Source organism: Vulpes lagopus, chromosome 7, assembly GCF_018345385.1.
Source record: "Vulpes lagopus strain Blue_001 chromosome 7, ASM1834538v1, whole genome shotgun sequence".
Taxonomy (NCBI): Eukaryota; Metazoa; Chordata; class Mammalia; order Carnivora; family Canidae; genus Vulpes; species Vulpes lagopus.
The window spans coordinates 72,040,011-72,061,937 of NC_054830.1; the positions used below are offsets into that span (position 1 = coordinate 72,040,011).

At 45.8% G+C, this 21,927-nt stretch overlaps 1 protein-coding gene across 8 annotated transcripts in view; it reads left to right on the top strand.

Annotated features, from left to right (window-relative positions):
- The window catches only part of ABCA1 (ATP binding cassette subfamily A member 1), a 128,176-nt gene that overhangs the window by 90,307 nt on the left and 15,942 nt on the right, over positions 1-21,927 (top strand). For all 8 annotated transcript variants that reach the window (XM_041763645.1, XM_041763651.1, XM_041763652.1 and 5 more), the window contains exons 20-37: positions 10-141; positions 1,044-1,186; positions 1,410-1,547; positions 2,288-2,508; positions 3,756-3,828; positions 4,791-4,993; positions 6,554-6,602; positions 6,797-6,910; positions 8,155-8,303; positions 9,795-9,919; positions 10,975-11,073; positions 13,762-13,951; positions 14,971-15,065; positions 16,433-16,465; positions 17,542-17,647; positions 18,486-18,560; positions 19,063-19,232; positions 20,771-20,948. In XM_041763645.1, coding sequence (XP_041619579.1) covers positions 10-141; positions 1,044-1,186; positions 1,410-1,547; positions 2,288-2,508; positions 3,756-3,828; positions 4,791-4,993; positions 6,554-6,602; positions 6,797-6,910; positions 8,155-8,303; positions 9,795-9,919; positions 10,975-11,073; positions 13,762-13,951; positions 14,971-15,065; positions 16,433-16,465; positions 17,542-17,647; positions 18,486-18,560; positions 19,063-19,232; positions 20,771-20,948 — 2,293 coding nt within the window. The remainder of the gene's footprint in view (positions 1-9; positions 142-1,043; positions 1,187-1,409; positions 1,548-2,287; positions 2,509-3,755; positions 3,829-4,790; positions 4,994-6,553; positions 6,603-6,796; positions 6,911-8,154; positions 8,304-9,794; positions 9,920-10,974; positions 11,074-13,761; positions 13,952-14,970; positions 15,066-16,432; positions 16,466-17,541; positions 17,648-18,485; positions 18,561-19,062; positions 19,233-20,770; positions 20,949-21,927) is intronic.

A 21,927-nucleotide genomic window follows, 5' to 3' on the forward strand; every position in this document is an offset into this window, starting at 1 on the left:
TGTCCTCAGGTCAATCCTGACTGGGTTGTTCCCTCCCACCTCGGGCACTGCCTACATCCTGGGGAAGGACATTCGCTTTGAGATGAACACCATCCGACAGAACCTGGGAGTCTGCCCCCAGCATAATGTGCTGTTTGACATGTGAGTACGAGCAGTGCTTTGAGAAGCAGACCCTCTCTGGATGTGTGTGTCCTGAATCACGGGTGGGGGCCGGGGGACTCAAGGGTTTTACCTTCTGCAGGGGTGGCGGGCCTCCCCTCCCTGCACAGTGAGACCTGGTTGCCTTTCCATTTTAGGGAAAGAGGTGATTATTGGGCGAGAGGTGTCACGTCAGTCCAGCTGGTGGATGAGGGCTTGGGAGATAGTGCTCTCCATTCCTGACATTGTAGAGGGCCGATGAGCCCGTCCCCTCTCCCACCACGCTCCTCCCTGATGCCCAGACCTGGCAGGTGCCTCGGGCCCTTGTCTCCATGGCCCGGCATTTCCTGCTTCCATTCAGGTTGGCCTGTCAGCAGCTCAGGTCCCCAGGGAGCCCTCGTGGTGGAGCAGAGAAAGACCTGAGCTCTGTGACCTTGGGCAAGGACTTCTCCCCTTCTGGGCTCCCATTTCCTCTTACCTAAAGCGAGCAGCCCAGGCTCTTGTCCTCCACAGGGACCTCCCTGCTCGCACCTCTGAGGTCCTGGAGGGGGCTGCTCCAGGTGAATGCCGAGCCAGCTTCTTGGTCAATGGGGCTGTGGGGTGAGCCCTCTGAGGACCTGAGATTTAAAGTTGCAACTGCCTGACGTATGGTGGCCGGGCCTGTTGGGAAGGGGCTGGAAGGGACCTGTCACATTTCAGCTTTGACTTCTTGAGCAGCTCAGGTGGTTGCTTAATGTTGTTCTATCTTGATTCTTCCTCTTATTTTTCAGAAGTTAATAAAGTTAGAAGAGGTCAGGAAGGGGGGGCAGTGGACACGTGCCTATTTTCTTCTCTTCTGGGTCAGGAAGCACTGTGTTCTGATGCGATCCATGGGGTGCAGAGTTGACCTGCCCTTCTGTCCCCAGGCTGACTGTGGAAGAACACATCTGGTTCTATGCACGTCTAAAGGGGCTCTCAGAGAAGCACGTGAAAGCAGAGATGGAGCAAATGGCCTTGGATGTTGGTTTGCCACCCAGTAAACTGAAAAGCAAAACAAGTCAGCTGTCAGGTGAGTTCCCCCTCTTCCCTCAACACTCCCCCGCAACCCCCCTGCCCCACACATGGGAGAAACAATAGCTGGTCCAGTGTTCCTGTGTGGGGGTGAGTGGGTAGGTCAGAAACGTGTCCCTAGCTTGTCCCCAGGGGGGTGCCTCAATTTGTCACTCAATGCCTCTGCCTTTGCTCTCTGGGGCCGGTCCTGGAACATCTTTCTCACTCTCTCTCCCTCACAGGTGGAATGAAGAGAAAGCTGTCTGTGGCTTTGGCCTTTGTTGGGGGATCCAAGGTTGTCATTCTGGATGAGCCCACAGCCGGCGTGGACCCTTACTCCCGTAGGGGAATATGGGAGCTACTGCTCAAATATCGACAAGGTGGCTGATGTGTGCTTACTTCGAGGGAGGGAGGGATGGAGAGGCTCTTGAGAAGTATGGCTGTGGCAGTGGCTCACGGCTGTTCTTGACAGCAGCAGAATTGCTTCTCAAGGAAAATGTGGGACTCCTTTTCTTAAAGCTCTGTGCTCACCCATGGTGCAGATGTGGAAGGAAGGCCTGCTTTACAAGACACTTAACAGCATGCCTCATTATCTAGGGGTGGGCAAGAAGAGAAATGGGGAGAAGGGGCATGGTCCCCAGAGCCGCCTCTAGCACAGAACTTGGACATCTCTATTGTAACTGTGTTCCGCTCTAGACCAACTGCTGAGAGCAGAGGCTTGTGTCTTTGTTCATCTCTCTCCCAACATGGGACACTATATGTGTTTGTTGAAAGAGTAGTTGAGCGAATGAGGGGCATGGACTTCAGAGCCAGTTCCAGCTGGCCCCGAGACCTTGGAAAAGTCATTTAACTTATCTCAGTTCCTTTCCTTATAACAGTAGTGCCTGCCTCATAGAAAGTTAAGTCAAGTGAGAATGCTTGCAGAGCACCTAGCACACTGCCTGGCATGTAGCAAATTCCCAAGTAAATGTTCCCGTTCTGATTTCTGTGAGGATAGCGTTCCCACACAGGCTTCCAGGGTTTTCTGCCTTGGTTCTACAGCTTGGTAGTTCCAGCTGCTTCAATCAACGAGAATCAGTAGGCCTCACTTGTCCCGTGTCCTTGCGTTTGTGCCTGGCAGGTCGCACCATTATTCTCTCCACACACCACATGGATGAAGCAGACATCCTGGGGGACAGGATTGCCATCATCTCCCATGGGAAGCTGTGCTGCGTGGGCTCCTCCCTGTTTCTGAAGAACCAGCTGGGAACAGGCTACTACCTGACCCTGGTCAAGAAGGATGTGGAATCCTCCCTCAGTTCCTGCAGAAACAGCAGTAGCACTGTGTCATATCTGAAAAAGGTGAGCTGTACTTTCAGTGCTGGGCTGGTGCTGGGTCCAGGGAGTCAGGACTTGGTGGCTGTGAGTGGCTTGTCCACCTCCACCCCACTCTCCCTGCACTATGGTCCCTTGGGAATCCCATCACACTTCCTATGTGGAAAGCTCAGGACACTTTTGTTCCTGCAGTGCAAGTTTAGTTGAATCCCACTTCCTTCGTCCTGGGGAGGCACAGTGGATAGAGAAGGTCCTTAGAGGACTTTATAGTAACAAAGAAAAAAGACTTGCCAGCAGTGAGGAGCCATAGCTGCAAAATGCCCTGCCAACTCCTGCTCGTTATCTTTAAATCTCATTGATCTTAACTTTTAAACTATAAAACAACAAATATTCATTGAACACTGATTTCATGCCAGGCATTCAACTCTAGCCAATTCTGGGCATAAAAGAAAATAAGCAGTAATAGTTAATTTTTCTTAGCATTGTTATCATTTATAAACTTTTTTCTTTTTTTTGACTTTCATCATTTCAAAGTGCAGGGCTATAGTGGGAGGCTGGTATTGTGTTTGTTATCCCAGATTAGGGAAGTGAGACTTGTAGGTCACTGAGCAGCAGGTAAATAACAGAGGTGGGATCAGAGCCCAATAGCCAGGTAGGTTTTCTTATGTTCCACAGCACATGCCGAAGATTCATCGGCTGAAACCAGGGGCACCTAAAACATTTACATCCCAACCTTCGATTTCCATCTGCTTGTTTACCTTTTAACCAGTGCCTGGCTACTCAAGGTGTGGTCTGAGGGCCAGCAGCACTGGGATTACTTGGGAGCTTTTTAGAAATGCAGAAATGGGGGCCCAATTCAGACTCACTAAGTCAGAATCTGCATTTTAACAAGGTCCCCTGGTGGATCAAGATAAATCAAGGCCTGAGAAGCACTGAGCCAGACAAAATAAATAAATAAATAATAAATAAAAGAAAATAAAAAATTTAAAAAAAAAAATAGGCAAATCCCATGCCTAGGAAGGTCAGCCAGTGCCTGGTGACGGCATTCCTGGCCGGCCCCGTTCCTGTTGACAGCTCTGCTCGCTGACCTCCCATCCACACGGCACACACGTGTCAGTGGCTTCAGAAGCCATGGCTGCCCACAGTTGGCTCCCAGAAGGAGCCTTTGCAGTTCTCACACCGTAGAGCCTCATGGAAGCCCTCCCTGGCGAAGGTGCTGGCGGCTGTACCTTGCTCGGTCCCTGACCCATTCTCACCTCCTTCTTTGCCATCAGGAGGACAGTGTTTCTCAGAGCAGTTCTGATGCTGGCCTGGGCAGCGACCATGAAAGTGACACGCTGACCATCGGTAAGGACTCTGGGGTTTCTTATTCAGGTGGTGCCTGAGCTTCCCCCAGCTGGGCAGAGTGGAGGCAGAGGAGGACAGGTGCAGAGGCTGGTGGCGCTGACTCAAGGTTTGCTGCTGGGCTGGGGCCGGGGGGTGGCTGGGAGAGGGTGCCGCTTGGTGGCAGATTGGCTTACCGCTTGCTGGGGAGCCTGGGGCTTGGGCTGGGAGCCGGCAGGGCAGTGTCCCCGAGAGGCTGACATGATTGGGGTGGGGGATCTCCTGGGGAATGGATCTGGCCGGACGCTGGAGACCAGGGATGAGGAGCTGAGGACCCAGCCATGGGAGGGATTGGATCTCAGTAGCTAAGGAGAGTGAGAGCCCCGGAGATGGAGAGCAGCCTCCTGGGTCTTCCTCTGGAGGTATATATAGGACACCAGTGTCCCCAGTAACACATATGGAGCAGAAGCCTTTACTGTGTCCATCTAGGCCCAGTTCTAACCACTGGCTTTTTCCAGGGAGATGTCTCCTTCCATGAACTATTTGATTAACCTTTTATTGACATAAATAGCAGGAGCCTCCTTTAGAAGGTTAGGGAAGGGTGAAGAATCCTTTAACTTTCCTTCCACTCAGGTTCTCTGTTGAAGAATCCTAGAGTTTAGGCCATAGACACAAGACTTTCAACCTCAGAGTCTTTCGTCCTTTCACTCGCCCATCCGCCCTCCATCCTTCTTTCCACCCACCCAGCCACCCACGATATACTGAGAACCTACAGTGTTCCTGACTTTGGTGATACAAAGGTCAATAAGACTTAGCCCTTGCTCCCAGGGACTCTCAGGCCGGAGATACACAAGTATCTGGGACAGGTATCCTGTGTGGGCAGCTGGCTTCTGAGGAGTAGGCAAAGGGAGAAGGTGAGGCATGGCTGGTCCTGAGTGGGGGGCCTCTGAGCTGGCTGAACCGTCTTTGTGCTTTGGTCCCTACAGATGTCTCTGCTATCTCCAACCTCATCAGGAAGCATGTGGCTGAGGCCCGGCTGGTGGAAGACATTGGGCATGAGCTGACTTACGTGCTGCCCTACGAAGCTGCCAAAGAGGGGGCCTTCGTAGAACTTTTCCATGAGATTGATGACCGGCTCTCTGACCTGGGCATCTCTAGTTACGGCATCTCAGAGACGACCCTGGAAGAAGTAAGTTACATGACTTCGGGGTGTAGCAGGTCCCCCAGTCCCAAGGCTAGACGGGCAGCCTGCTTTTCCCTCATGGGAATAGGATTACCATGGAGCTGATCATTTTATCCTTAGATCATTGATATTGGGGTATTATTGGTCACAGTTAACCCTTTACAGTTGTGGGAGACAACAGGAGAGCTCTATTAGGATTGCTCCCTGAGGGATCCCTGGGTGGCTTAGCCGTTTAGCGCCTGCCTTTGGCCCAGGGCGTGATCCTGGAGTCCCAGGATCAAGTCCCACGTTGGGCTCCCGGCATGGAGCCTGCTTCTCCCTCTGCCTGTGTCTCTGCCTCTCTCTCTCTCTCTCTGTCTAAAATAAATAAATAAATAAACAAACAAACAAACTTTAAAAAAAAAAAAGGATTGCTCCCTGATGTGGCTGTGTCATGGCCATACATAGGAAATAGCCAGCATTAATGGAAAATCTGTGTGTGCCTAGTGCTGAACTGGGTGTGTGTGAGGTTTTTTGCTGTTTTTTTTTTTTGTTTTAATTATTGTGGGGGCTCCTGGGTGGCTCAGCCAGTTAAGCATCCAACTCTTGATATTGGCTCAGGTCATGATCTCAGGGTCGTGACATTGAGCCCTGTGTCAGGCTCCATGATCAGCACAGAGTCTGCTTGGGATTCTCTCTCTCTCTCTCTTTCTCTTTCCCTCTGCCCCTTCCCTGATTCATGCACACTCTGTCTCTTTAAATAAAATCTTAAAAAAAAACAAAGTTGTAACTTAATCCCCATAATAAGATGAAAAACTGGGCACTCAGGGATGCCAAGCTAGGATTCAGAATCAAGGGTTTGGGCTAAAAAGCCCACGCTTCCTTTACTGTGTAGCAGCACCTCCCTTTAGAGATCACAACACCACAGACCTGGAGGGCTGGGAAGGATACAAAAGTTGTCTGGCCCAGTGGTCCCCAAGCTTGACCATGCCAAAAAAGCATCTGGGGATATTGTTGACAATAAAAATTCCAAGCCTCAGTCAGCATCAGGGTCTTTGAATCAGAATTTCTGGAGGTAAGGCCTTAATGCCTGTGCTTTTATTACACAGTTTCCAGGCCGTGGACTATAGTTCAGGGTTTAGAAATCATCGGCTAGTTCACATTCTCTTACGATGTTTGAATCCCTGACATAATATTTCTAGCAATGAGGAACCCATCATCTTTTGATCATTCTGTCTTGGATGACTTATCATGGTGCTAGGCTTCTCAAAGATTTGGAGCCGTAGACCTAGAAGAAGCCGCGTAACCTGCTCCCTGTAGGTTCAGAACAAATTACTTCTGTGGTGTTCTAATGTCATACCTTTAATTTGAAAATGATTGTCCGGATTGATAGTTCTCACTACCGAGGAAATGCTCTCTGGTTAAAAATGCCTTCACTCCCAAGTGACTGGCAAAGTGTTACAAATAAATGAAGCTTTTACTTTTTGTCTTTAGGGGCTAACAAACCACTCAGTAATGTAATAATCATGGCGGTGACGGTTGCTCTCATAACGTGGTGCTTATAATATTCTCACTCCTGTCTTTCAGATATTTCTCAAAGTGGCTGAAGAGAGTGGGGTGGATGCTGAGATCTCAGGTAACCCTCCGGGGGAGCTGCACACCCTCTGGGCAGTGGCCCCTGTAGGCCGCCTTAGCTCACCAGAGTTCTGCGTTTCCCTTTGACTTGTTTTATCCCATTCTTATTTTCAGTGTATACATTTGTGACAGATGAGAAGGGCTTGTTTTGTTACAAGTAAAAGAAAATGTGGAATTCTTTCCTTTTGCCTTCAGACGGCACCTTGCCAGCAAGACGAAACAGACGGGCCTTTGGGGACAAGCAGAGCTGTCTTCGCCCATTCACTGAAGATGATGCCATTGATCCTAATGATTCTGATGTAGATCCAGGTCTGTTCGGCCAAGATCTGTGTTCCGTTCTTTGAAAATGAATTTCTGTCTTGGGTACTCCTGTGTTTCCTTTGGAGGCCCTTGAGCCCAGGATGATAGATGCCTACAGGGTCCAAAGGGAAGTGGGAAGATGAGAAAAGCTGCCTTCTCTTTTCCAGTATTAGGCAGACCATCAAACCTGAAAGAGCCCATCCTCATCACTTTCTTCATTGAGTTGAGATCTCTCACTTGAGACACATAATAAAGGATGGTCCCTCAATCCTGGAGACCGACTTTCTTGCATACATTAGGTGTTTAATTGTTAAGTAAATATTCTTTGAATGGATGAACGATTTTGAATGAAGTCAGCTTTTAGGGTTAACTGTACCTTAGACTTAGATATTCTGGATGAGTGTGTCCCTGTACGTTTGGGATGGAGAAGGGGAGGCAGGAAGTCAAGCAAATATTAGTAAGATGTTAAAGCACCTCAGTTAGAAATTATTAGATTAAGACAAGGATTTTTATACAACTTTGAGGAACAGAAACCTTTTTGGCTCTCCCATTCTTCCAGTTCATATGAGCGTGTGGCCCTCCTGTTTTCCCGGATTTCAGACATTGTCAGTACCTGGATCATTTCAATGTGTCCACCTTTTACCAAAATAATAGATGGTAGACAAATCAGCACTGTATTTTCTCAATCATGTCAGCCTAAATGCATGGCCTGTTTCATAGAATATTCTATAAGAAATTGAGGATGACTTGGTTCATCTGAATGACTTGATATACGACAGTTATGTGTGAACATTTCTCTTCAGTTGTCTCAAGGCACCTTCATTTTCCATACTCATCAGATAGAGCTGGAAGGCAGAAACTGCTACTGTCGGACATCTGCAGTCCTAACATTTCCTTGGACATTGATTTGTCCTGAAAACCTTTACTTCTGAGAGACCTAATTTATTTTTTTAAGACTTTATTTATTTGAGAAAAAGAGAATGATTGAGAGATCATGAGCAGCGAGGACGGGCAGAGGGAGAAGCAGACTCCCCACTGAGCAGGGAGCCCAATGTGGGGCTTGATCCCAGGACCCTGGGATCATGACCTAGGCTGGAGGCAGATGCTCAACTGACTAAGCCACCCAGGTGCCCGAGACTGTTACTTTCAAACACAAGCGTGCAAGATGGTTGCTGAGGGTGCTGGAAGGAGGAGTGTGGTGATGTCTAAACTGCCTAAGATAGTAGGTGACCTTCAGTGTTGGCTTCTTGCAGAATCCAGAGAAACAGACCTGCTCAGCGGAATGGACGGCAAAGGCTCCTACCAGGTCAAGGGCTGGAAACTCACACAGCAGCAGTTTGTGGCACTTCTGTGGAAGAGGCTGCTGATTGCCAGACGGAGTCGGAAGGGATTCTTTGCTCAGGTGAAGTGCTGCTCTGGGCCGGTGCCTCTGGCTTCAGGGGTGGGCTGCGGGCTCCTGACCAGCAAAGGCAGGAAAGGGTCATGGTGACGAGGTGGAGGCTGGAGCCCGCCCGACTCTCTGTATTTCAATCCCAGTCCTGCTTCCTGCCACTCACGCATCTGTGGGCAAGTGACTTCTCTGTGCCTCCATGTCTTCATCTTTAGAATGAAGATGATGTACCTATGACATAGGGTTGTTATGAGGATTGAAATGATAAGTGCTTAGAAGGGGCCTGTCATTAGGAATGCTCTGTGTGTGTGTGTGTGTGTGTCTGTGTGTGTGCATGCACACGTGTGTGAGTTTTATTGCAGAGGATAGCCTAACAAGGACTGAGTTTAGAAAAATTGGCAAATTCAGCTATCATAAGCTGAGAAATGATACGTCCAGATGCACTTGATATATTAACTTATTGGAAACGTGATTTTTCTCTAAATTGATGCTTAGCTGCAAATTGACAAAAAGGTAGCCAGAGAGGTCAGAAAAAAATGGACAGAGAAGACTCATTATTACAGTGTTGCCTGCCTGTTAGTGTTTGCATGCTCAGTGGCTTGATCAGAAGGGATAAAATGATCCCACTCTCTAAAATCAAGAAGTACAGAGCAAGCATCTGCAGAGAGTCTTCCCCACAGACCAAGTGGGTAATGCAGAGAGTCTGAGTTTGGAGCACACAGACCTGGTTTGGAATTCTGGTGCTGCTACTTATTGGCTGTGTGACCTTGGGCAAGTTCCTTAGTCTCTCTGAGCTCAATTCCCTTGTTTGTTGATTGTTGATAATGTTACTACTAGTTAGGGTTGTAACGATAATGAAATGAGGTAATTGTCACCTAGTATTTTCCCATAAAGAAGGACTAAGGTAATTATGCTTTTTGAGGCCATTACCTGGTGACAGTGGCTGCTGTTCCTTTCAGAGCATGGGATCTGACTGGGTCATTTAATCTTGATCTGCAGATTCCAAGTGAGACTACTGAGGCCACAGAGGGAGTGACTTCACATGGGTAGAGACTCGTAGTAGAGACGGAGCCAGGCTTCAGGTCTTCTGGCTCCTGGTGCAGGGCTGGTTGTCTCAGCCTTTCTCTGAGCTGGGCTCACGACCCTTGGTGGGGTCTTCCTCAGGTCTCTAGAGGGAAGGGGGCAGGACCTCGTGTTCTGAGTCACCCTGACATGTGCCCCCTGTGCACTCTGTAGGGTTTTTAGCTGGGTGCCTCTGCTAGGTGGCCACGGCCTCTGTCCTCCAGAAATGCCCCAGAGGGAAGGGGTTTCATTTTCAGCATCTGCTGCTTCCCAGCTTCCATGAGTGCCTTGGTGGAGCTTTGTCTGGGGCCCTGTAATGCTCGTTTGCGTGCTGGCTGGTCCGGGAGGCTAGCTGGATGCGTAGGGGCTTGCCCCATGCCTTGTTTCCTAACATTTGCCCTTGGTTTGTAATTTCCTTTCCCCTCTGTGCCCTGGTCATAGATCGTCCTGCCAGCTGTGTTTGTCTGCATTGCTCTGGTGTTCAGCCTGATTGTGCCCCCCTTTGGCAAGTACCCCAGCCTGGAACTTCAGCCCTGGATGTACAACGAACAGTACACGTTTGTCAGGTATGTGTCTGCCTCCTGCGCCCCGGGAGAGAAGAGAGCTCAGGCTGACCAAGGGTGTTTGTGCTACTGAGGGCTAAGGGGAGGTGGACCCCGGGATCGCTCAGTGGAGTGGCCTTGATCAGCCCTTGAAAGCTCCTCCACAAACTAATGTTGGATGCAGAGAACAGCAGCAAATTGAACCTCAGATAATAGACCGGTCCTCTGTTCCCACTTTGAGCTCCTTTCCTCCTGTACTGTTGCCATCGGAACCATCATCTGCATTTTACGTAAATAATCTACTCTTGTAAAACGTCTGTGATGAAGCTATATAGTATTTGGCTTTTCGTAGCTAGGTTTTAATTTTGTTGTTTAATCCCAGGGCTTCAGGGCACTGTCACAGCCACCTCCAGCTTGTTTGCGTGCACAGGACAATGCATGTGTTCATTGCAGCTACAGATACTAACTAGCATTTGCTCTTTAGACACAAATGCCAGCTACTCTTAACACTCCAGTTCTTTTCAGACAAAAGGACAAAGGAATTTCTCTACTTCCTTCTGAAGAAGCTTTCTTGAGTCTTGTAGTATTTTAGATCTTTAGATGGGGAAGCCTGTCAGTGACATGAAAGGGAAGCTTTAAAACAAACAATGAAAACAAAACAAAATGCATAAATATGTGAATCGATTCCTCTTTCTCTAGCCCCATGTTCCTTTACTGTTTAGTTCATATTTCATGGATAACTGTGAAAGCACTTTTGGAAAACTGATCCTTAATGAATTTCTTCAATTAAAAAGAAATAGAAATGTACACGTGTGTTTATATACATGTGCACACATGTTTACACAACTCCATTCATTACAGCTTACACAAGCTGCACTTGAGAGGGCTGCTACCTTGACCCTAAATATGCAGTCAGTGTCAGCTCCTTTTGGGTAGGTCTTGTATTTTATTCATTTCTGTTATGAAAGCTTGGCACACAGGAAGTGCCTAATGAAGTGTTCAGTTTAGAAAAACAGTTGTACCTCCCAATTCCTGGTTTTAATGAATTGCTGAGCTGGCCACCTCTCATGTACCCACAGTAACGATGCTCCTGAGGACATGAGCACCCAGGAACTCTTGAATGCCCTCACCAGAGACCCTGGCTTCGGGACCCGATGTATGGAAGGAAATCCAATCCCGTGAGTGCCACTTCAACAGCTGCCTTGCGTTATGCTGGTCACCTGGTTTGATGTCTCCTATATTTCCTTGATCAGTTGTGATAGATGCCATATTGTGACTAGTATCATTTGTCCTTTGAATTTTTTTTTTTTTAATTTTTAAAAAGCTGATCCAGTAATCTAACCAGACCATCTAGGAATAATTGTAGCCGACTAGGAAAGTTTTCTAGGATCCTGCAGAGTAAATCGCTATAGGCATTTATTTACTGCTTTAGAGATTAGTATTTAATTTAAATAGCACTTTATACTGATCAAATGCTTTTTCCTTCTTCCCTTCTGCTGGCTCCTGTACCTAAAAGCAGAGATAGGCTACCATTATACATAATTTGCAATTTTGCTTATCAGCTTCTTCACTTTACCAGCCTGAAAAGATATTGTATTATTGTATATAAAAACGGACATTTTCTTCTTTGGGAGTTGCACATTTTTGTATTTTCCTTCAAAATCCTTTTTAAGGAAGTAGGCAGAGTATGAATAAATGCAGTGAAATACCCATGCGTCTCTAAGTGGCCATGGCATGTGTGTGTGTGTGTGTGTGTGTGTGTGTGTGTAGATCTTTGTGCATCAAGACTAGTGAGTTTCCAAGGGAGCTGAACCATGGCCTATGCAGATTTGACACTTCAGGCTCAGGTAGGATGAGGTTTTGGCTCAGTTACACCATAGACTCTGAGGAATTACGGAGAGTGTGGGAAAGTATAGGGAGATTGGAGGAGGAATAACTTGAATTCTAGATTTTATTTATTTATTTTTTAAAGGTTTTATTTATTCATGAGAGAGAGAGAGAGAGAGAGAGAGACAGACACAGGCAGAGGGAGAAGCAGGCTCCATGCTGGGAGCCCGACGTGGGACTTGATCCCGGGTCTCTAGGGTCACGCCCTAGGCTGAAGGCGGCGCTAAACCGCTGATCCACCAGGGCTGCCCGAATTCTAGGTTTTAAGGGGAAGGTTCTCACCTTGTCAGTGGACAGACCAGTGAGCCTGGTACCCGGGCATGCAAGGTTTCAGAGCAGATATTTAGGTAGATAGCCACCATGTACCTGCTAGCTCTTATTATTGGATATTTACGAAATATCTGCCGGTACTTACTGTTTAATGGGTGGAAGGTCTAGCAGCCAATGTCCATTCCTAAAGAATAAGATGACCATGATGAAAAAGGACATGGAGACATCCTCTCTGGAGTCAGAAGACTTTTGACTTTGGACATAATCTGTAAATTTTGTAGGCGAGGTAGAAGAATGAGATGATGTGGAGTCATTATATGCCCACTGGGCAGTCTGGACTTAGATAAGTGCCAACATGGGCTCAGGGCAAACCTCCAGAGACAAAAGAGGTCCGGTCCCCACTATCAGAGGACCCCCAGCGTTGGGACAGAGCCCCACTGAGTGTGTGTTAGGGGTGGTGTGACAGAGCGGCCCCATTCTGGTGACTTCTACTGAATTCACATTCTAACTTTTACCAAAAAGAATAGAACTGAGAGAAGTTTGACTGGGACATTGATTGTGGCATTGAGCTTTGTCGCAGCCAGTCATTTTGTGAAGTTTTTAGAGTGTAAACCTCATATCTTATGTTGACTTTTCCATCAAGTCATGGTGCCTTAGAGAGAACTAGAGCACAAACCACAAATCTGTTCTTTTGATATTTTTAGTACATACGAGAATAACATAAAGAGTGTGGCTGTGCATTGTAGAATTTTGCAACTCGATGGGATATTAGAAATGCCTTATTTCAACATGTCATTTTGTACTTTTGTTTTACGGGTAGAGAAGATAAGACCTGAGAGGACAAGGGTCTTGTTGGTGGTTCGCAGTGATTGGGAGCTCAAGGCATAAAGGTCTTGTGATGCTTGCAAACAACCTAGCTCTTCGTGTACGGAGCACCCTTCCCACATCTCCTCCAAACCCCAATTCTGTACTCATTTTAAAACATAAAGTGAGTCTTGCCATTCCCCACCGATTTACAGCACATTGGACATAACATGCAGACTCCTTCCCAGGCCTGGGTCATCTGGCCATCGTCCACCCTCAATCTCCCAACATTCTCCCTCCTATATCATCCCGTCCCAGGCCACTGCCTTCCCGCTGTTCCTCAAACATGGAAAGTTCATTTCTTTTTGGGGCTTTGTAACTCTATTTCCTTTACTTATAGTGTTATTTCTCCCCAAGCCCTTTCCTGACTTCTTTCTAATCGTTTATGCCTTGGAAGAAGCCTCTTCCCCCAATTCACTGTCCTCTTACTTTGTTTTTGGCTAACATTTGTTAATTGCCATATTCCTCTAGAGGAATGCAGGCTCCATGAAGAGCAGGGACTTTATCTTGTTTACCCCAGACTCTCAAATATGGAGAACAATGTCTGACACATAGTAGATGCTCAGTGAATATTCGTTGAATGAACACAAGGGCAAGAGACCTGATGCCAGTGGATTGGGTTGACCAGAGTTTGGTATATGGGCATTTAGGATCCCTTTGTGTTCTTTGTCCTTATCTGTAAAATGAGTAAAATGAGTTACCGGTATATGGGTCTGTGTGGAGATCAAACAAAACGGTGAGGGGACAGATGCATGTTTGTTATCAATTGATCTGTGCTCCTGAGCCAACAGGAAAGGCCAGATCCTCTTCTTGAGTGATGCTACCTTGATGTCTTCCCTTTGCAGAGACGTGCCCTGCTCCGTGGGGGAGGAGGAGTGGACCACTGCCCCAGTTCCCCAGACCATCACGGACCTCTTCCAAAATGGGAACTGGACGATGGAGAACCCCTCACCCACCTGCCAGTGTAGCAGTGACAAAATCAAGAAGATGCTGCCCGTGTGTCCCCTGGGGGCAGGGGGCCTGCCTCCCCCACAGGTGAGTCGCTCTCTGTGTGACTGAGCAGGTAGTGGTGCAAGGCAGGCTGGGGAGCTTCTGCTTGGGAAGAAGGAATGGCTGACCTGTCATGTCAGGGCGTTGTCTTTCAGTCTTGATCTTAATTCTTATCATAGAGAAAAGCATGTGAGTTCTGAGGGGGAGGGACTTGGTCTACAGTTCCTAGGTCTTAGCTTGTTTCTCTATTTTGAGAGGTGAGCCGAGGTTACTTACTTGTTTGAGTTAAAATCAGAACACGACACTCTGCTCAGTGGGCCAGACGCAGTGGAAGACACGGTCTGGCCTCCCACTGAGGTGATGCAACAGAACACACTGTGACAGGCCCGGTGTCATCCGTGGTTCTGCCACAGAGGAGCTGGTGACGTGGGACAGGCCACTCAGTTCCCCGGGCCTGTTTCCTTGCCTCCTAATTAGGGAGGCTGGCCCATAAAACTTCTGTGGGTCTTAAAACTCCGACATTCTCTAAGATTGTGAGTGTTGGGGAACAGTTCTGAAATTTTTGATTGAGAAAAATTTCAGGAACAGGCTTGCTTGTGACCCACCTCTGCTGCTTTATCAGCATGTAGGTTGCAGGGTGAGGACAATTTTAAATGGGTGTAAGAACGTAAAGATGTGTGGTTACTTCTCCTTAAGATAACAGCTAATCTATTCATCAGTCTAACTCCAGTGAACAAAAGAATTCACCGTGCATAGTCCATGATACTGCTCCCTAAAAACCTTTGTGACTATAAAGAATCATAGTCCACTGTCTATTGTTTAGTAGTTCTGAATAATTTCCTTGGGGATATCTTGGCTTGGTATAAGTGCGTGGCCAATGCTGAGAGCAGAAGGGACCAGACCCCTGTGTTTGGTTGATGGCAGTGCCTGGGCCCTGTGGGCAGAGTCAGGTCACACTGTGTTCCATGTTTAAGGGACATGTGTCACTGTAGTTCTTGATATATTTTTTCTGTTTCAATTATGGTCCATAAAGACACTTGTGCTTGGTTTTTCTATGATGACAGAGAAAACAGAACACTGCAGACATCCTTCAGAACCTGACGGGAAGAAACATTTCGGACTATCTGGTGAAGACCTATGTGCAGATCATAGCCAAAAGGTCATTATTTACTAAACTTGGCCCTTGCTTGTTTCAATCCTGATTAGGGGAATTAAAGATCTAAAAATAGCAGTGATGGGGAAAAATATCTGATTTTGGCCTGATGTTGGCTTTTGGAAGTTTAGGATATTCTCCAAATCTAGAAAAGATAAGTATTATGAAGTTTTAGTTGTCCGCATCAAGGTTAAGGCTGCCTGGCATAAACACAGGGCTGTGCATTAGAAAAATTCTGGAGATCAAGTGTACAGTATTGTGATTATACTGTATTATATATTTCAAAGTTGAGAAGAAACTAGATCTTAAATATGCTTACCAGAAAACAAGAGTTGATTATAGGACATGATGGAGGTACCATGGTAACTATATTACAATATATAAATATATCAAATCAAACTGTTCTACACCCTAAAGATGTTCTATATCAGTTATATGTCAATAAAAAATAAATCTGGATTCAAATTTGAATTCTACTTCATATCTGCTTTACCAGGATCAACTAGTTATCCTTTAAAAAGCCTTCATTTGTAGAATACGTGATAATATTGTGCTCTTATTATTTCATTGTGAAGATTAAATAACACTGACGTATGAAAGTGCCTCTCATGAATGGAAGGTCTGATAATATGGTCGATATGTGGCATTATGAAGCGAGCCCTGGGCCAGCCCAGTGGCTTGACATGGCTGTGGAGCCTTGGAAGAGCCATGAAGTTTCCAGGGCTATCGGGGCACAGCATTGAAAACCTGTTCAATGCCCAGAAAATGTTTGTTCTGGCTTCCTTTTTGGTTTGTGGGGCTTCTCTGTTAGGTGTTCTCAGTGACTTTAAATGGCAAGGGTTTGCTTGAACGGTAATTACTGTGAGTTTCCAAGAAAGAGGCAGAACCTTGCCATGTCTTCTATAGTTGACATATTACCTCGAATATAAAAAGTTTTGGGGTGTCTGGCTGGCTCAGTTGGTAGAGCATGTGACTCTTGATCTCAGGGTCATGAGTTCAAGCCTCACAATGGGCATAGAGCCTACTTAAAAAGAATAAAAAAAAAAAGTTTAGTCCCATCTTAGGTCTGTAAAGTGGTTATTTAATTGGTTTCATCCAAGGCACAATTTTCACATAAACAACATGTTATTCATATATTTCATATAAATGAAATGAGGTTTTTAGATAACAAGGTTTTAAGATGGGGTGAAGAAAATACATAGTGACTGGGGTGTCCTTCCATGGGTACCACCTCCCTACACCAGCCTGATCATGGGATTCTTTCTGTCCTGGCTTGTCTCCTTGGGTAGAGAGTAACTTCTTTTGTATCATCAGGAGTAGGATCAATGTTTCTTTGAACTGATTTTTGCTTTCTCTTTCTTTGTCCTCTGCAGTTTAAAGAACAAGATCTGGGTGAATGAGTTTAGGTAAGCCGATCTCTTTCTGTGCTCGCTTGGATTTTGTCTGGACTCCTGTAGTTCAGAAAGATGACTTTGATCTAGGTATATGGGATCTCAGGAAGTGGGGGTGTGGGGATTGTTTAGACCTCAGTGCTCCTGCTCAGTGCTCAGCTGCTGCCTCAGACACCTTTGAAATCTTTGGCATTCCGATCCCCTCGGGAAATTCAGCGGTTTCTTGGAGGGTCTTTAGGGATTTAACAGGGAAGCACAGTGTTGTGAGGGAAATACCTTATTCTGTTTATACAACCCCCCCCCCCCCCAAATCAGATTCCCAGGGGAGGGGGGGGTCCTGGGGCCTCCAGGACAATTTTTCAGGCCTTTAGAATGAAGCCAAGAAGGTCTCAAATGAAGGAAGAGGCATCAAAGCTGTCTGTTTTCACAGTGTTTGAACTCCTTTGTCTCTCTGGGTTTTGAAGGGATAGATGACACTAGGGAAGAAAAGAAGGAACCATCCTGGAAGCCCATTCATACCTCCCAGAAACTGGGATGCCTTATATGGCTGTATCAAAACTTAGCTCTGCCACCGCTTCCCACCTTCCCTCTTTGCCTTTTTCCAAAGGACCAGGACCCACAGAACTCTGCACAGAGCAGATGCAGGCTGGGAGCCCCTACGTGGCCTTCACACTAGGAAAGAGCCATGTCCTGTCTTTAAGCCCTCCCCAGGCTACTCTGGTCACTGTCCCACCCTTAACGCCTCATCTGCTTGCCCTGACACCCAGAGACCCACACGCAGGTGCAGGCCTGGGCATCCAGGGTGGGAGGAGCACCTGTGAGACAAAAGACCGTTCTTTCCTCAATGTCTCAGACATCTCACACTGTGTAGTCACAGGCTGGTCCTTCCCACTTCGGCCGTAAGCATAAGGAGTTAAGAGATTGCCAGGATTCACTAGAGGAGGCCAAGATGCAGCTTCATCTGAGTCTAACTTTGGTCCTGCTTCGAATAAGCAGTTCACCTACCTGAAGCACGTGCACATTCATGTGAGGCCTGCTCCTGAATGGTACCGTGTGCCCCGCTGTATTTTAATGTCACGCTGTTCTTTTAGGTATGGAGGATTTTCCCTGGGTGCCAGTAATTCTCATTCACTTCCTTCAAGTCAAGAAGTTAATAATGCCATCAAGCAAGTGAAGAAGCACTTGAAGCTGGCCAAGGTATGGTATCCATCCTAGAACATGTCAGAAAAATAGGCCCAAAGTTGCCACTAAGTGGGAACAGTTGGCAGGTAAATCTAATCACCTAGCCTCTTACAGTTTTTAACACGTTTTTAGTACAAAGCCGAATTGGCATTTACTGAGATCTTATGCCAGCCAAGACCGAGCTACTCAGTATAAATTTAATATCTGAAAACATAGATCAAAAAATAAAATGCAGAGGCTTAAAAGCTCTCAGAATAATTTCACTTCATGAATGTAGCCAGTAGGTAAATAAACTGGGCTTCACACCTACTTATCTAAAACAGTCACTGGTTAAACAGGAAATGAATTATTTCCTTTAAGCTGGCAGTAGGGCCTCGTAGGCTCTCACTTTGTTTCTCAGTATTTTGGGTTTCCCATTATTAAATGAAAATGAGGGCTCAGATGGCATGGATTTCAGGGTCACAGAAATCCGTGATAGTCCTAGAGTCTGTATCTCCACTTTTGAGGCACAGGCCCCACGTGTCCAATGCACCTGCACATTCTGAATGTAGTTCCGGGTCTTAGGAGGATGCCAAGGGACCACTTTGAAGAATGCTTACCACCCGGTTAAGCAGACATCTGCATCTTGGGACTTTGAGTCACAGAATGTCCCTGTGATTCTTTCAAAGCTTGTGGTTCATGGCATTATGAATGCTTTTGATTTCTGGTCACTTGTTTCTTGGGTGCCAGTTATGCAGTGGCTTCACATCTCACCTCAGTGAACAGAGCGTTAATGCGTTGCCCTTCATGGAGCTGTCCTATTGTCCTTCGCTTGTGAACCATCCCAACTGAGGCAGGTTTCTGTTGTTCACAGGACAGTTCTGCAGATCGATTTCTCAGCAACTTGGGGAGGTTCATGACGGGACTGGACACGAAAAATAACGTCAAGGTGAGGCCCTTTGTTCTAGTAGCTTCTTGATGAACAATAATACTCTAGTAGCTTCTTGATGAACAATAATACTTCTTGATGAATAATAAGTACTTTCGGCTCATGATGTTTTTATTTTTTAAAGATTGTATTTATTTATTCATGAGACACACATAGAGAGAGAGGCAGAGACACAGGGAGGGAGAAGCAGGCTCCATGCAGGGAGCCCGATGTGGGATTCGATCCTGGGTCTCCAGGATCAGGCCCTGGGCTAGGCAGGCGCTAAACCGCTGAGCCATCCAGGGATCCCTCGGCTCATGATGTTGTTGGGTGTAAATGGGTGTACGGTCAGCACTTTCCATACCTGGAAGCTGTTACTACTTTGCCATGTTCTCTGACTATAATGTTTTATCTTGGTGTATGACCGGAATTCTTAAAACGTATGCCTGTGTATTGTATGCAGCATTGTATCCCGGAGCAGGATTTGGAAGCATTACTTTGTACCTGGTGTATTTTATTTTAGGTGTGGTTCAACAACAAGGGCTGGCATGCCATCAGCTCTTTCTTGAATGTCATCAACAATGCCATTCTCCGGGCCAACCTGCAGAAGGGAGAGAACCCCAGCCAGTATGGGATTACTGCTTTCAATCACCCCCTGAATCTCACCAAGCAGCAGCTCTCGGAAGTGGCTCTGTAAGTGTGGCTGTGTCTAAATGGGTAGGGTAAGGAGAGGACAGGGCGTTGTTGGCAGACTCATGGCATAGGGGAAGGAAGTATGAAGCCGGTTGTAGAGTACCAGCTGAGGACATAGTTACAGTTACGGAATGTCTGGGCTAATTCAGGTTCTGGGCAGAACACGACCACTTTACGAATTGGCTGGCAGGGATTAAACTGCAGAAGATCAATGATTCTGATGGATTAAAAACCATTACATTTAGTGAATTTACATTACAATTTAGTGAAATTGTCAATAAAATCCTAAAATATTTTTAGCTCATCATTAACACAGTGGTTAATAAAAAACCAGTTTTATTAGTTTTGAAACCACTGTTTCTAAACTTAGCGAAGCATGCTTTTATCAGCTTGTCTTTTTAATTCCTGAGTCAAGCTTGTGTGTGTGTGTGTGTGTGTGTGTGTGTGTGTGTGTGAAGTTTAAAGCCAGTATGAAAAAAAACAAAAAAACAAAACAAAACAAAAAAGCCAGTATGATACAGTTTAAAGTGCGTAACCTTTGGAATCATAGAGCTCTATGTTTGACTCTGGTTTCTAAATTTCTAGATGTATGGTGTTAAATGAGGCAATTCATGTAAATTGCCGAGTCCAGCATTGAGCACATTGTTGATATTCAACACATGTTAAATTCTTTCCTGTGTACAGAGCATGGCACATATATTTCTGTGTAACTCATATAGAATATCAATATATATCACTAGGATCTTTAGACCAAGTTCACATAAAATTAATAAATATAAAAATAGTTTGTTATGCCTTGTTTAACGGGCTTGTAACTATTCTTATAGTAGAATTTGATAGAATTTTTGTGATGTGTTAGATTGATATGCTACACACTATTGCTTTCAAATTTGTTTATATCCAGAAATTATTTGAATAGTTACACACTCACACTTCTGCTTTATTTTATTTTCAAGATGCATTAGACCTATATGTGTGAAAACTTACAAGTTAATGCTCTTAAAGTTCAAGAACAGAGGACCAAAGCGAATGCCATTTGGCAGATTGATTGATTGGTTGGTTGATTGATTGATTGATTTAAGACACACAGAGAGAGAGGCAGAGACACAGGCAGAGAGAGAAGCAGGCTCCATGCAGGGAGCCCGATGTGGGACTCAATCCTGGATCCCGGGATCATGCCCTGAGCAAAAGGCAGACGCTCAACTGCTGAGCCACTCAGACGTCCCCTTAGACTTCTTTTAATAATTTCATTATGACAATGGATTCTTTTTTGCTTCACTGAAATAAATTTTGCATTTTAATTATCAGGGTTTTTTTTTTTTTTAATTGAAAATAATCATCTTTAACCCTGAATAAAATGCAGTGGGTGAATGGATTTTTGTTCCCCCATGGGCTATGCCTTAGATCTCAGATATCTGTGTGTGTGTGTGTGTGTGTGTGTGTGTACGCACGCACACACGTACATGCATGTATCTCGCTTGATTGAGTTCTCAGTTGCATCAATGGCCCCTCATATCCTCACTGCCTTTCTTTTTCAGGATGACCACATCCGTGGATGTCCTGGTGTCCATCTGTGTCATCTTTGCAATGTCCTTCGTCCCGGCCAGCTTCGTTGTGTTCCTGATCCAAGAGCGGGTCAGCAAAGCAAAGCACCTGCAGTTCATCAGTGGCGTGAAGCCTGTCATCTACTGGCTCTCCAATTTTGTGTGGGATATGGTAAGAACCCTAATCTACTGCTGTTTTATAAATCATCAGGGCTGTGTATTGGATGAGAGGGCCCCTGCCTTTTCTAAAAGTGTTTTAGGTAGTCAAAATTAATGAAAAAGGAAAAGGCAGAGGCAGTTGTATACTCTCATGACACTATGGCATCAAATACAGAGCCAATATCACACAAAATCTGTCTATACAGCCATTAATACCACTATCATCACTACCACTGATTTCCTAAGTGACCACTTTTCAAAGTAGCATCGACCTGGAAGATTCTTAGTTAAAACTCCAATTTCTCTACCTTGTCTGGTAGGTTTTCACCTCCAGAATCAAGGTGTTCTTTGCCTTAGGAAATCCATCTTTCATTTGAACACTCTATCCATTTGACCCATAAGCTTATTCATCCATTTCAAATATGTTTTTTTGTGCCAGCTTTAATATATTGCTTCTGTTCAGACCACTATGGAGGACTTCAAGGAATTCCAAAGTTCTAATTTTTGTAAAGTGGAGTTGAAATATGTCTCTCTTGACTTCTACTCATTGTAAGCCACACAGAACAGATTTAATCCTTCTCCCACTGCACAGCCCCTCGGGTATTTGAAGACAACTTTCATTTAACCTAAGTCTCCCCATAGAAGATGATATATGAGAACATACTTTGTAATCTCTAAAGCACTGTAGAAGCACGAGTGATGATGTTGAGGATGATGTCTGTGCTGATTATACCAGGCCTCTCAGACTTATCACCGTCCTGATATGCTGCCTTTCTGTGGCCATGCTGCACATCGTTAATGTTCCTTTTGAAAAGCCAAGCTCAGAACTAACTTTGTGTTCAGGCTGTGGTCTGAAGGGTTCCAAGTCTAGAGAGAGTTGACCTCTATCCCATACTTTCATTACTCAGCCCACGGGTATCACATGGGGAAGAAGCGCTGTCTTGTTAGCAACTTGGTAGTGAACTGAAATGTCCATTTCACAGAATGATTGG